The 12,348-nt window shown below is 39.3% G+C and overlaps 1 protein-coding gene across 2 annotated transcripts in view; it reads left to right on the top strand.

Annotated features, from left to right (window-relative positions):
- dnah6 (dynein, axonemal, heavy chain 6) overlaps positions 1-12,348 on the top strand; it is a 63,070-nt gene that overhangs the window by 5,274 nt on the left and 45,448 nt on the right. For both annotated transcript variants that reach the window (XM_051945240.1, XM_051945241.1), the window contains exons 14-33: positions 166-318; positions 487-738; positions 925-1,053; positions 1,274-1,387; positions 1,482-1,625; positions 1,794-1,949; positions 2,471-2,521; positions 3,500-3,592; positions 3,688-3,807; positions 4,185-4,365; positions 4,506-4,602; positions 4,790-5,015; positions 5,788-5,952; positions 6,412-6,522; positions 6,672-6,797; positions 6,932-7,087; positions 8,165-8,326; positions 9,515-9,652; positions 11,662-11,829; positions 11,929-12,077. In XM_051945240.1, the coding sequence (XP_051801200.1) occupies positions 166-318; positions 487-738; positions 925-1,053; positions 1,274-1,387; positions 1,482-1,625; positions 1,794-1,949; positions 2,471-2,521; positions 3,500-3,592; positions 3,688-3,807; positions 4,185-4,365; positions 4,506-4,602; positions 4,790-5,015; positions 5,788-5,952; positions 6,412-6,522; positions 6,672-6,797; positions 6,932-7,087; positions 8,165-8,326; positions 9,515-9,652; positions 11,662-11,829; positions 11,929-12,077 (2,891 nt within the window). The remainder of the gene's footprint in view (positions 1-165; positions 319-486; positions 739-924; positions 1,054-1,273; positions 1,388-1,481; positions 1,626-1,793; positions 1,950-2,470; positions 2,522-3,499; positions 3,593-3,687; positions 3,808-4,184; positions 4,366-4,505; positions 4,603-4,789; positions 5,016-5,787; positions 5,953-6,411; positions 6,523-6,671; positions 6,798-6,931; positions 7,088-8,164; positions 8,327-9,514; positions 9,653-11,661; positions 11,830-11,928; positions 12,078-12,348) is intronic.

The raw sequence follows: 12,348 nt of genomic DNA on the forward strand, positions 1-12,348 counted from the left end.
AATTAAACTCATTAAAATTTAAATATAAGCAAGAAACAGCACTCCAGTGAGTGATCTATTTGAGCAAATACATTCTTACACAATCAAATTCTGAATGAAATGTGAAATGAAAAAAAAAAAAAAGTTATATGCAAATGATTTCTCTTCTCAAAATTTCTGTTCCAGGTCATCAAGGACATGCTCACCCTGCAGGCTAAAAGGCAGTTAGATGCTGTGATTGCTGCGATTCATGACGCCAAGAAAAAACTAGAGCTCTGTCCCTCTGGTACAGATGATTTGGCCAACTCTCTCACATTCCTGGATGAGATTCAGGAGAGGGTAAGATCGACATGTCTTGTTAGTAGCAATTTTTTTTTTTTAATCAAAGGAGTTTGTTGCAAAAGAAAAGTTATTTTTGCAATATCTCATCATCAAACCAGTCTATTCTCACCTCTTGACTTTTTCTTTCCTACGTCTTTTTTTTGTTCCCTTTCTCAATCTCACCAGATCTTGTTACTAGAAGAGGAGCATGAGACAGTATGTAAGATGTATAATCTTATCACCTTGTACTCGATTGCCACGCCAGCTGATGATCTTGCAGGGTTTGCCAGATTGCAACCATCCATTGAATCATTGCACATCATTATTGATGAGGCAGTGGGAAAGAGAGACTCCACCATGGACAAGTTTTGCAGTTCTATGCTCACAGACATAAAAAAACTTCAAGATGAAGTCATAAAAATTGAGCATAAGTCACAGGTATGTGTAAAAATTGTATTAACTTTTGTATTTAGAAGGACTAAGCTAATTTTTTATTTTTTTTTAAATCCTACATTTGGTTGTTGTCTAACCAAGAAAGCCAAGGTTTGTTATTCATGGTACGGTGAAATACATGTCTCTGCTCCATTTTTTTTTTACTTTGTTAACTTATGGGTCTCTGTTTAGGCTCCACAAATCTTAGACATCAATGCAGATTCCTCTGAAGTGCATCTGAGGCTGGAGGAAATTCAGATTTCCATAGATGAACTGCAGGCCCAGGCATCCACGTACACCTCCTACCAGAAAAAGTTCAAGGTGCTGGGATTCTTTGCATGTTTTTTGAGATTTCAAAATAGTTCACATTAACAGACTCCAGGAAGACTAGCTGGTGCTATTGGCATCAGCTAATGGGGATCCTTTCAAATAAATAAATAATTAAATAACATGGGGGTCACATGCATTTAGACAGCGTCTTCCAGAAAGCCAACCAATCTAATATGAACTAGTCTCCTCCCTTATCTTCTGATGTTTACAGTTGGAAATGACAAAGTTTGACACCTTGGAGAAGTTAACTGCAGATTTCAGGCTTAAACAGCTGCTGTGGGACTCTATGGAGGAATGGGACTCTTTACAGTATGGATGGTGGCAGGTGAGGTGCCCAAGTGTATTTTACATGTGAGATCGAAGATGCATACAGTATAATATATCGGCATTTATGATTTATGATGTTTGCCCATCCCCAGAGCACACTTATGCAGCTGGACATGGAGCAGTTTAGCTCACAGATCAACAAATATGGCAAGTTAGTCAATCAGCTGGAGAAGGGCCTGCCACCTAACAGTCTCGTGCCAAACCTGAAGGACAAGGTGGACGTCATGAAGCAAAAGGTGGGTGGGACAAAGTGTTCTGCAGTGACTGACATGTTTGTGTGTAGTGTGTGGCATCAGAAGCGTTATCTCAAATCTTTCTGAAATAGTGTTACATTAAATAGATGGACTGCAAGTAGCTACTGTTTTACGGCTCTATCTAAATCATCGTTATGTGTTTTCCTTCAGCTGGCTGTGGTCACAGATCTCCGCAACCCATGTATGAAACCAGAACACTGGAAGACCCTGGAATCTGTTGTGGGGACCTCATTGGTTTTGGAGGAACTTACTGTTCCTGCTTTGGAGGAGCTCAACGTCTTCTTGTATGGCGCAGAAATACAGGAGGTGAAATGAATGTCGATGCTAGATGCTTATTGTGCTCTGTCTGCCTAAGACTGCCGACTAAGTTCTGGTTGCAAGCTAAGATAACCAGTACTTTGTGTTAAATCATTTTGGGGGTTTTGTATTTTGAATAATAGTAGATGTACACAGGTAAACACAAATACAAAAATTTGTGAAAGGTTGATTGATTGATTGATTGAAATGTTCTCTACTATGTTCTTGTGGCGATCTAATACACTATATACTAGCTACAACTAAGATATTACAAATGATTAAAAAAGTCTAATAAGATGTTCAAATTACATATCATACATTTGATACAAATTTTGTATGAAATGAAAGTCTCTTCATTAAAAACCTAACTTAACCCAACAGATAGCCAACACAACACACGTACTTTTACTTTTTTTCAAATAGCAAATTCTTCAGGTCTCTGTTCCTGGGAAACTGAAATCCAAAATGAAATTCATCATTAGTAAAACCAAGATCACAAAACCCTCATCTAACATGACATTGACTTTTAGATTTCAGGACAGGCTTCAGGAGAGGCATCAGTGGAGATCGTTATTTCAAAGGTATGCGAACTACATATGAGAATGCATACAGATATTATATCTCCATCTACACCTGTAAAACATACTGCAGTAGAAGGGAAGTTTACATTCCTGTCTGTTGAATATGATTCGCTTGTCATTATAATTATGTCATGTTTCTCCTACTCATACTGATTTGATGACATGAGACTTGAGAATTACACAGAGCTTTGCTATTTTTTCACATGTCTAAAGCTGCTCATCAGTATCAAATAAAACCGAATCAATTTTAGTTATTTATTTATTTTATTTTCAACACACCGCACAAGCTGCAGTGGATGTGCTGGTTTGTGGTGTGCCAGTGGTTGTCATGTGGTTGTATTTGGAGCAATGGTTGGCTTTGGAGTTTTAATAATAGATATAATTGAGGCTTTCGTTAATTATAATCAGCTAACATCAGTTTCTGTGAAAGCAATAAATGCTACAACAGACTGACAGGTTTGTTCTATTTTACTTCAGTCAGTTGAGAAGATAATGTATATGCCTGTTAAATATGATACTACAGCAAAGAGATGGTTCGCCTGGCTTCACAGATTAATGGAAAATATGTGACACGTTAAATGTTGGAGCTCTGGAGGTGCAGATCAATGATTTATTTATTTTTGTCTCAGACACAGCCAGTTAAGCCATTACCTCCTGCTTGCAGTTTTTATATGAAGCTAAGCTGCATTGTCAGACATCACAGCGCCATTGATCTTCTCATTGAACTAACAAGAAAATAAATAAGCATGTTTCCAAAAATGCCATTCTGTTTCTTTGAGTTGAATTTATGATTCTTTTTCCATTGTACCACATTCAGTCTAGCCATAAATTAAGTCGCTGTGAACCACTTTGTAAACATTTGTTGCAACCACTACTTTTCTTAGCGTTTTTAGGAGAATACACAAATGCATAACGGATATTAAAGAATTTGAAGGCAGTGAGCCCATGTTGTTTAACAAATCTCAATGAGCCACGCAGGTGGAGGATGTGTGGAGGACCACAGAGTTCACAGTGCTGTCTCATGGTGCCTCCAAAGAAGCCTTCATCTTGGGAGGAACAGATGATATCCAGGTAGTAAAAAGCATTACTCACACAGTTATTTGCAAAGAACAGTACCATTTCACAGTTCCTAATTGTGTTTGTTTCTGTGTTTGTTTATTGTGAAGGTGCTCCTGGATGACAGCATTATCAATGTGGGCACAGTGGCATCTTCACGCTATGTAGCGCCCATTAAGCTCAGGGTGGAAAAATTGCTGCATCAGCTGAACCTCTTTAACCAAACACTGGTAAAGGCTTAAAAGGAAAAGCAAAATGATCTTTTATTTGGTTCCAAATGATTCCTCTCCAGATAGTAAAGGCTTGCCTGCCTCACTAAATGCAGAAGTGACTTGATTTTTGCCTTCAAATGTTACACACCAGCACTCCCTAGTGGCCACAAACAAGAAAAAAAATACTTGCAAAAAACATGCTTTGTTAGTGTTCATTGAGTGCATTTCAGTTATTGTACGGTTTAACTAACAGTGCTGTATACAAAGCTACAGCTGTTTCTCTTATGAATTTCCCCCCCTTTTTTAACCTGTCCTTCTACTCACGTTGTTCCCATCATCTTCTACCCCCCTCTCTTTCATTCATTTCCATTTCTCCTTTCTACTCTCTTTTTCAGGAGGAGTGGCTTACATGCCAAAGAAACTGGCTGTACTTAGAGAGTATCTTCTTGGCCCCAGACATCAAGAGGCAGCTGCCTACTGAGTCCAAGATGTTTGTTAAAGTGGACAAGTCCTGGAAAGATATCATGACAAAGGTCAATAAGATGCCCAATGCCTTTAAAGCAGCCACACGGCCTGGTAGGTGACCATGCAGCATACGTAGAAAAACAGGCAATGCGGCATGTTAAGGCTAAAATTGCATATGTGATCAGAATTCCATGATCACAGGTAAACACAATGTTATACTCCAAACAACCCTGTTATTTCATTCCACACAGATCTATTAGTGACTTTTCAAAACAACAACGCTCTTTTGGATGAGATACAGAAGTGTCTGGAAGCTTACCTGGAATCCAAGAGAGTCATCTTTCCTCGGTACTGTGTATACATTATTTGTTTCTTAGATTTATTTGCATATGTATATAAAGTATACATATACATATGCTGCTCTGCCATCCCTGCCACTGAGGTTTTCCAGTTACTCTAATTCTCTCTCAATGAGTTCTATGGCTGATGTGCAGTGAGAGCTCTGATATTTGTTTTTTTATCTCTTGACTTGCAGATTTTACTTCTTATCCAATGATGAGCTGCTAAAAATCTTGGCTCAGACACGAAACCCTCAGGCAGTGCAGCCCCACCTCAGGAAGTGTTTTGATGCTATTACAAGACTGGAGTTTGCTTTGCTGCCTGCACAATCTCCTGGTGCCACAGGGATGGCGTATGCTGGAGAACAGGAGACCATATACAGCAAAGACATCCTGAATATGGTCTCCCCTGAGGGAGAGAAGGTCAGGTTTGAGTGGTCTTAACACATTTGGTCATTATTCTCTGTGGCTGTGCTTTACTTTGGTGTTATTCTCTTGTTCCAGCTCTTGCTAATAGGGGGAGAGAATGAGAAGGAACAAAACTACTCTTATACTTCTTTATCATCTATGTGGCAGCTTATGTTGCTTAGATTGGACCACTGAGTTAGTCTCTGGTTGCTGTAAAGTACCCAATGTAACTTGAAGGCAAAAATAAATGTCCACTTATATGAAGAGATGTTCTCTCTTGCAGTCTAGCTACAGAGAGAATTTTTGCATTGCAGTAGTTAGGATTTTCACAGTTATATGTGATGCTTTAAATGCAAAAACTTTCACAAGCAGAAATTAAGGCAAAAAGCAAAAATGACAAGTTTTGGTTTTCATTTAATACGATGAGAGTAACATTTGTAATGCCGTTCTGGAAACTTGCTTTGAAACTACACATTTGTGACTGTGTTGGTATCTCACAAACACTTGAAAACTGACTGCTCGCGGCTAATCCCATCCTGACACTCTGTGGTTTTAACCTGTCTTCAGTACTGATTTTCTTTTCACTCAGAGACTCAGTCCAGTCTCCCTTCGCTTGTAAATTATACAGCTGTTGCTGGCTTGTTGTATTTGAGTGCAGTGGCAATTTTGCTTGCGAAATGCTCTAAAAGCTGACACAGATGATTCACATTGAAGTTGTATTAAAAAAGACAAAACAAATGTAATTATAAATTTAGCTGGACCTGATCTCAATGTTCTGTGCATGTAGGTACGTTTTACTAAAGGCCTGAAAGCACAAGGCAATGTGGAAGATTGGCTTTGCAAGGTGGAGGAGGCTATGTTCTCCTCACTGCGATCCCTCAGCAAGGCCGCAATAGCAGACTACCAGGTCAAGTCAAGGGAGGAATGGGTGGTGGGTGGACATCCATCACAGGTGCGCGCGCACACACACACACACACACACACACACACACACACACACACACACACACACACACACACACACACACACACACACACACACACACACACACACACACACACACACACACACACACATACAAACAAAACCAAGATTTATAATAAAGTTAACGGTCTGTGTCCTATAGTGTTACCTGTAACGGCTTTTCATGTCTACGTGTCACAATGAAATTGCACAGTTACCTGTTAATTGTAGTTTCTGCTATGCTTCTAACTTTGAAAACTGTTATTGCTCTCTGATTGTTCACACTCAGGACTCAGGAGTAAATCAACTCTCATTTATTGGAGATGTCTAAAATGTTGATAGATCTTGCTACTTATTTATTTTGTGTACTATTTTCAGGTGATGCTCAAATGCTCTTGATATATATAAATAAGGCATTAAATATCAGTTTGTATATGTATCCACCAGGTAGTGCTGACCATCTCTCAGATGATGTGGTGCAGGGACATGGATGCCTGTCTGGAAGGAGACCATGACCACTTTGCTGCCTTGCAAGAATTTGAACTCACTAACTTTGATGTAACCACACTACTAATCTTTATACTGCTTTCTTGTTATGTCATTGTGAAAAATTAAATTCAACAAACAAGACTGGACTTTTTTTTCTATTATAATTTCAACTTTTTTACTTAAGAATGCTTGGGTGGCTGTTCTTGTGTGCATTTCAGAGGCTGAATGCCTTGGCCGCACTTGTACGTGGACAGCTCGCTGCTTTACATCGTAATATCATCACTGCCCTCATCACCATCGACGTCCATGCCAGAGACATTGTTACAGATCTAGTCCGGCAGAAGGTATAGTAGTACAGTGTTAGTGATATACAACTGAGCAGCAATATTTTTGTTTGTTCTTGGATTGTAGGTACAGTAGAGTACAAGACATGTAATCAGAAAAAAATTTGAAACTAATAACCACCCTTCTTTTTCAGGTGGACAACAAGTCCAACTTTGAATGGCAGAGACAGCTGCGCTACTACTGGGATGTTGACCTGGACAACTGTGTAGCCACAATGGCTCTCTCCACTTATATTTATGGCTATGAATACCTGGGAGCCTGTCCTAGGCTGGTTATCACACCACTCACGGTAACGCAGAACAAAATATTTCATGTGCACAGACATACAGTCCATATAATTAATATTTAGACAGTCATACATTTTTACATTTCTTGCCCTGTGCTTCATCAAAAGTGTGGGATAGAGCCCTTTTAACATAGTGTCCAATGAAGTCAAATAAAATCATCATGTAATAGTGTTATATAGTATGAATGATAATGCCATCATAGCAGAAAATTATTTGCAGTCGATGGATGCCTGAAGTGTCTGACCCATAGACTTTGCAAGATACTCTTGCTTGATGTGGGGTCTCTTTACTTTAGTCTGGCCTGCAGCTCAGCCAGATTGAAATCAAGCAATTGACTTCATCAGTCAAGGATATTCCACCTCTTCACCCAAGTAGCTCTTTGGTTGCTTTGGCTGAATGTTAAGGACTGTCGTCCTGCTTACTGAATGATGAAATGTCATCCAGTGAGTTTTGATGTGTTTGACTAAATATGGACACACAAAGTGCTTCTGTATATGTCTAAATTCATTTTGTTGCTTTGGCCAGCAGTGAAATCATACTAAATGCCAGTGTGTCAGCTTCATTGTAAGCCACACATAGTAGAGCTGTGCCAGCACCATGTCTGAGAGACTGAGTATGCTTTGGGTCATTTCAATGCTGTATTCATAGTTTTATTTCAGATTAAATGAGCTGAATCACAGAGCCTTAAGGACAAAAACATAACTGTCTGTGTACTTACTGTGTGGACTCTTACCTTCCAATAACTGCCATAACCTAATCAAACTCTAGTATACCTCATAAGTTACACTGAAGCGTTTTTGTTTTTAAATTCAGTCCTGCTGAAATCAAACTGGATACATTTTTTTTCTTCAGTTTTCAGTTAGACAAGCTTCCCTTTTGGCAGATGTTCTTCAACACTGTTGTTTCATTTAGATTGCTCTTTAATCAACATATATCAACATCTGTCATGCGGTAATCACAAATTAGACTGTGACACAGAAACAAGGAATGGATTGTATTTATCTGTTGTTTTTTCATTGTTGGAGATATATGCATTCTGCTCCCCTTTCCTACATTTTTTGGTATGCTGTAATGTTCAGGATCGTTGCTACTTGTGTCTGATGGGAGCTCTTCAGCTGGACTTGGGAGGTGCTCCAGCTGGGCCAGCAGGAACGGGCAAAACTGAGACCACCAAGGATTTGGCAAAGGCCTTGGCCATCCAGTGTGTGGTCTTCAACTGCTCAGATGGACTTGACTACAAGGTCAGCAATGAGGGATTAAGTACATCTGTATCCAACATCTGAATATTACTTTTACTTTTGTTTGGTGTCTTCTGCTTGCTGGCTTTGTTTTTATTTTTTTTTTTGTCTAGTATTTTTTTCTTTTCCAAAATATCTTCCACAGCATGTGTTTGCTCTACTTACAGTACCTCTAAAAAGGTTTTCTTGTTTTAAGTGTATCTGCTCGGTGATGCCATTAGATGGCACTATTGCAAAAGCAGTAAAATCCAATGCCTTGAGCCAGTTTAAGCACTGATGATGTGTACAGATGTGGAATGCAACCATCTAATTATGTTTCATACTTAACTAAAACCATGCGTTATTTCCATGTGTATTTATTACATTATCAATGTATTAAAGACACATTCAGAAATGCAGTCTATCCAAAGGGAAGACCTCATCAAAATTTAAAACAGGATTCTGACCTGCTATTATGCCCACAGTAATGGATTATTCATACTTTCTGCTTGTTTACAATTTCTTTTCTTCAGCCAGTCTTCATTTATTATGGTGCTGACAAACACAAGATGGTCATATGCCTATAAAAATAATAACTTATGACTATCACAACTTAGCAGTATTTTATAAACCCCAACACTTCAGATTGGACCTTTTAACCTGGGAACACACTGTGCATTTAGTTGTAATGTTAAACAGTGCTTTGTCCAGCAGCACAGTGAGGTTGTAGTCAGTGTAGGTGAAAACGCATACCAACAAGATAGATTGTAAGCCTTTGTCTCTGTCAGCTCTAGCTGGTTATTGCTTGAAGACAACTGAAGTGTATTAGTAGTTGGACAGGGGCTTGATTTAGGAAGGCTGGATCACATCCGTCTTGTTTGATGTGTAAGTTTTTTTCATATCTGCTCATCTGTGGCATACCCACATATAACTGTATACCGTTATCAAACAAATTAAAACTGTACATCGCTAAATGTATGCATGCATGTATATAGAAATTTGCTGTTGCTTCCTGCAGCTTCAAACATACACAATGTGTTTGCTTGCTTGGCCTGTCTCCAACAGTCGCTAACCACATCAAGCAAAACATAGTCTCTTTTTAATTTTGGATGTTGAAAGTAATAGTAGAATTACAGACATTACATTATGTTAAATACAGTATGGTTGTTATTTTTTCAATCTCTTTTCATCAGTCACATTTTTCTCTTATAGATGATGGGGCGATTCTTCAGTGGTCTCGCTCAGTCAGGAGCTTGGTGTTGTTTTGATGAATTTAACCGAATCGACATTGAAGTGTTGTCTGTCATCGCTCAGCAGCTCATCACTATACGAAATGCTAAAGCTGCTAAGGTAAACACAGTCACATTATGTTTACTATTTTTTTAAAAGCAAACAGTATATAAACAATTAAACCCTCTTCAGTCAGTTATTAAACTTCTTAAAAAAAACTAATCTGTGTATCAAACTTGCACACAGATGTTTTTTTCTTGGAAATGATCCATTCCTGCCTTAAAATGACTTAAATGTAACTTTGCACAGTTTCCTCCTTTAGAATGTGCAGATCTATGAACTTCCTGCCTCTCTCTATTCAACCTCCCCCTCGTGCTACAGTTTGAGGAAAACAGCTCACCTACAACAAAGCTTGTCTATAGCAAGTTGTAATATTGGATTAATTTTGGTACACAGGTCTGAGCAGGATATAAATTCTGCATAGTGATATTGAAAGACCAGCTCCACAAGCTGATGGACTTGGGTCCTTTGGTTTATTGGCTATGAAAGTCCTTGAAATCTCAATTTGATACTGGTGGACATTATTTTACTCAGTGTTTCAACTAGTACACAAAAAATGCCTAGACAAATGGACATCCATCCATTATCTATACACCGCTCAATCCTCATTAGGGGATTCAAGTCCCCACCTTTCCAGGATCTTTCTGCATGGAGTTTGCATGTTCTCCCTGTGCATGCATGGATTTTCTTCAGGTACTCAGGCTTTCTCCCACAGTCCAAAAACATGCTGAGGTTAATTAGTAGCTGTCAAGATGCAGGGGGTGAACCCGTGCAGAGAGCAAACAGAGTAGACAAGGCTGAGGCAGAAAAGATTATTTAATTTGGCAGAAAAATAAACTCAGGAGAATATGAGGGAGGGAGCTCAGGAAACTAAGCAAGGGGTGATGGGGAGGGGGTGACAGGACCGGGAAACAGCGGTCTAGACATCCAGGGAGATGTGGGCCGGCGGAGAGTGGGCAAGAGGTTCTGATTCCAGGGGGGAAAGCACGGGCCGGTTGTACTGGGTGGTGGGCAGGATGAGCACTGGTTTGGTGGAGCAGGGACCTTCCAAGACGGGGGGAGAGATCCAGGTAGGGGTTTGGGGAGGACCAGGAGGGGAGGTCTGGGTGGACAGTACAGTAGCTCTAAATTGTCCGTAGGTGTGAATGCAGGTATCATTGTTTGTCTGTATGTGTAGCCCTGCAATAGACTTGCGACCTGTCCAGGGTGTCCCCTGCCTTTACCTTAAGTCAGCTGGGATAGGCTCCAGCCCCCTATGACCCTAATGAGGATTATGTGGTATAGATAATGAATGGATGGATGGATGGCCATAAGGGGGTCTTTAAGTACTGTATGTTGCTCTTCATCTCTCTGCCTCACAATCATGGACAAAAGTATTGGCACCCCTGGAATTTTTCCAGAAAATACACCATTTCTCCCAGAAATTGTGGCAATTACAAATGTTTTTGGTATACACGTATTTATTTCCTTGATATGCATTGGAAAAACACAAAAAACAGAAGAAAAAAGCCAAAATGGACAGAATTTTACACAAAGCTAAAAAAAAATGGGCCAAAAATGGCACCCTCAACTCAATATTTGGTTGCACACCTTTGCCAATAATTTTGTCCATGACTTTATTGTGCTTTTCAAAACCAAGTCTGACGCCTGAAAGATCTCGAGTCAATCTCTCAATGATTAGACACTTGATTTCACTGCATCACTGTGATTGTGGTCTTCTGGCAATTTTGTCTAGGTTCATAATTTACCTCAGCTAAATTTAAACATTGAAGAAATTAACTCTGAAGCCTTTTGTTTTTTATGGTATTTCTTAAAATTCTAATAATTATTTTCTGGTAAATGAATAATAATCAATTCCATTGGGCATCATGCAACAAATTAATATGAACAAAATAACTTCATGTAATCATTTTATGTAATGTGCTAAAAGCCCATCAGAATAGCTAGCCAGTAATCCACTGCAGAATTACACATTTTCCTGACACGCACAGACTTTACTAGCTTGAGTGGATTTCCAGACATCATGCTCATATACACCAATAAAAGAATCCCTCTTAACTGTTATGCAGCTATCAAGATTTCGATTTGAAGGTCGTGAGATCAAGCTGGTGATGACTTGTGCTGCTTTCATCACCATGAACCCAGGCTATGCTGGAAGAACAGAACTACCTGACAACCTTAAAGCTCTATTTAGACCAATAGCCATGATGGTGCCGAACTATGCGCTCATTGCAGAGGTAAGTGGCTCTTTCTGTGTATGCATACACTGATGCTTATTTCTCGCCCAAATAATTTTTCTGTTCTTTTTCTGTATTTTTTTCTGTTGTGCCATCCAGGTTATTTTATACTCAGAGGGATTCGAGTCCAGTAAGACTCTTGCAAGGAAGATGACCCAGATGTACAAGCTGTGCTCAGAGCAGCTGTCTCAGCAGGACCACTATGACTTTGGAATGCGAGCCGTCAAGTCTGTCCTGGTCATGGCAGGGTCAGAGCATCACACTGACACACATGTGCATTCAGTTATAGACAAGCATTCACCTTTCAAGAATGCCCCAAATGGGCCACAATACACACACATGTATGAATATGTTTGTTTATTTAGCTTCAAAATTACAAGTATTAAAAAAAAAAAAATTGTAACTCAGATTACAGTCTTGTAGTCCAGAGCACTTAGATTGTACTAGGAATGAACGTTGAAATACAGTGGTATGACAAAGTTTGGGCAACCCTGATAATTTTCAAGATTTTCCTTTATA

Source organism: Acanthochromis polyacanthus, chromosome 3, assembly GCF_021347895.1.
Source record: "Acanthochromis polyacanthus isolate Apoly-LR-REF ecotype Palm Island chromosome 3, KAUST_Apoly_ChrSc, whole genome shotgun sequence".
Classification (NCBI taxonomy): domain Eukaryota; kingdom Metazoa; phylum Chordata; class Actinopteri; family Pomacentridae; genus Acanthochromis; species Acanthochromis polyacanthus.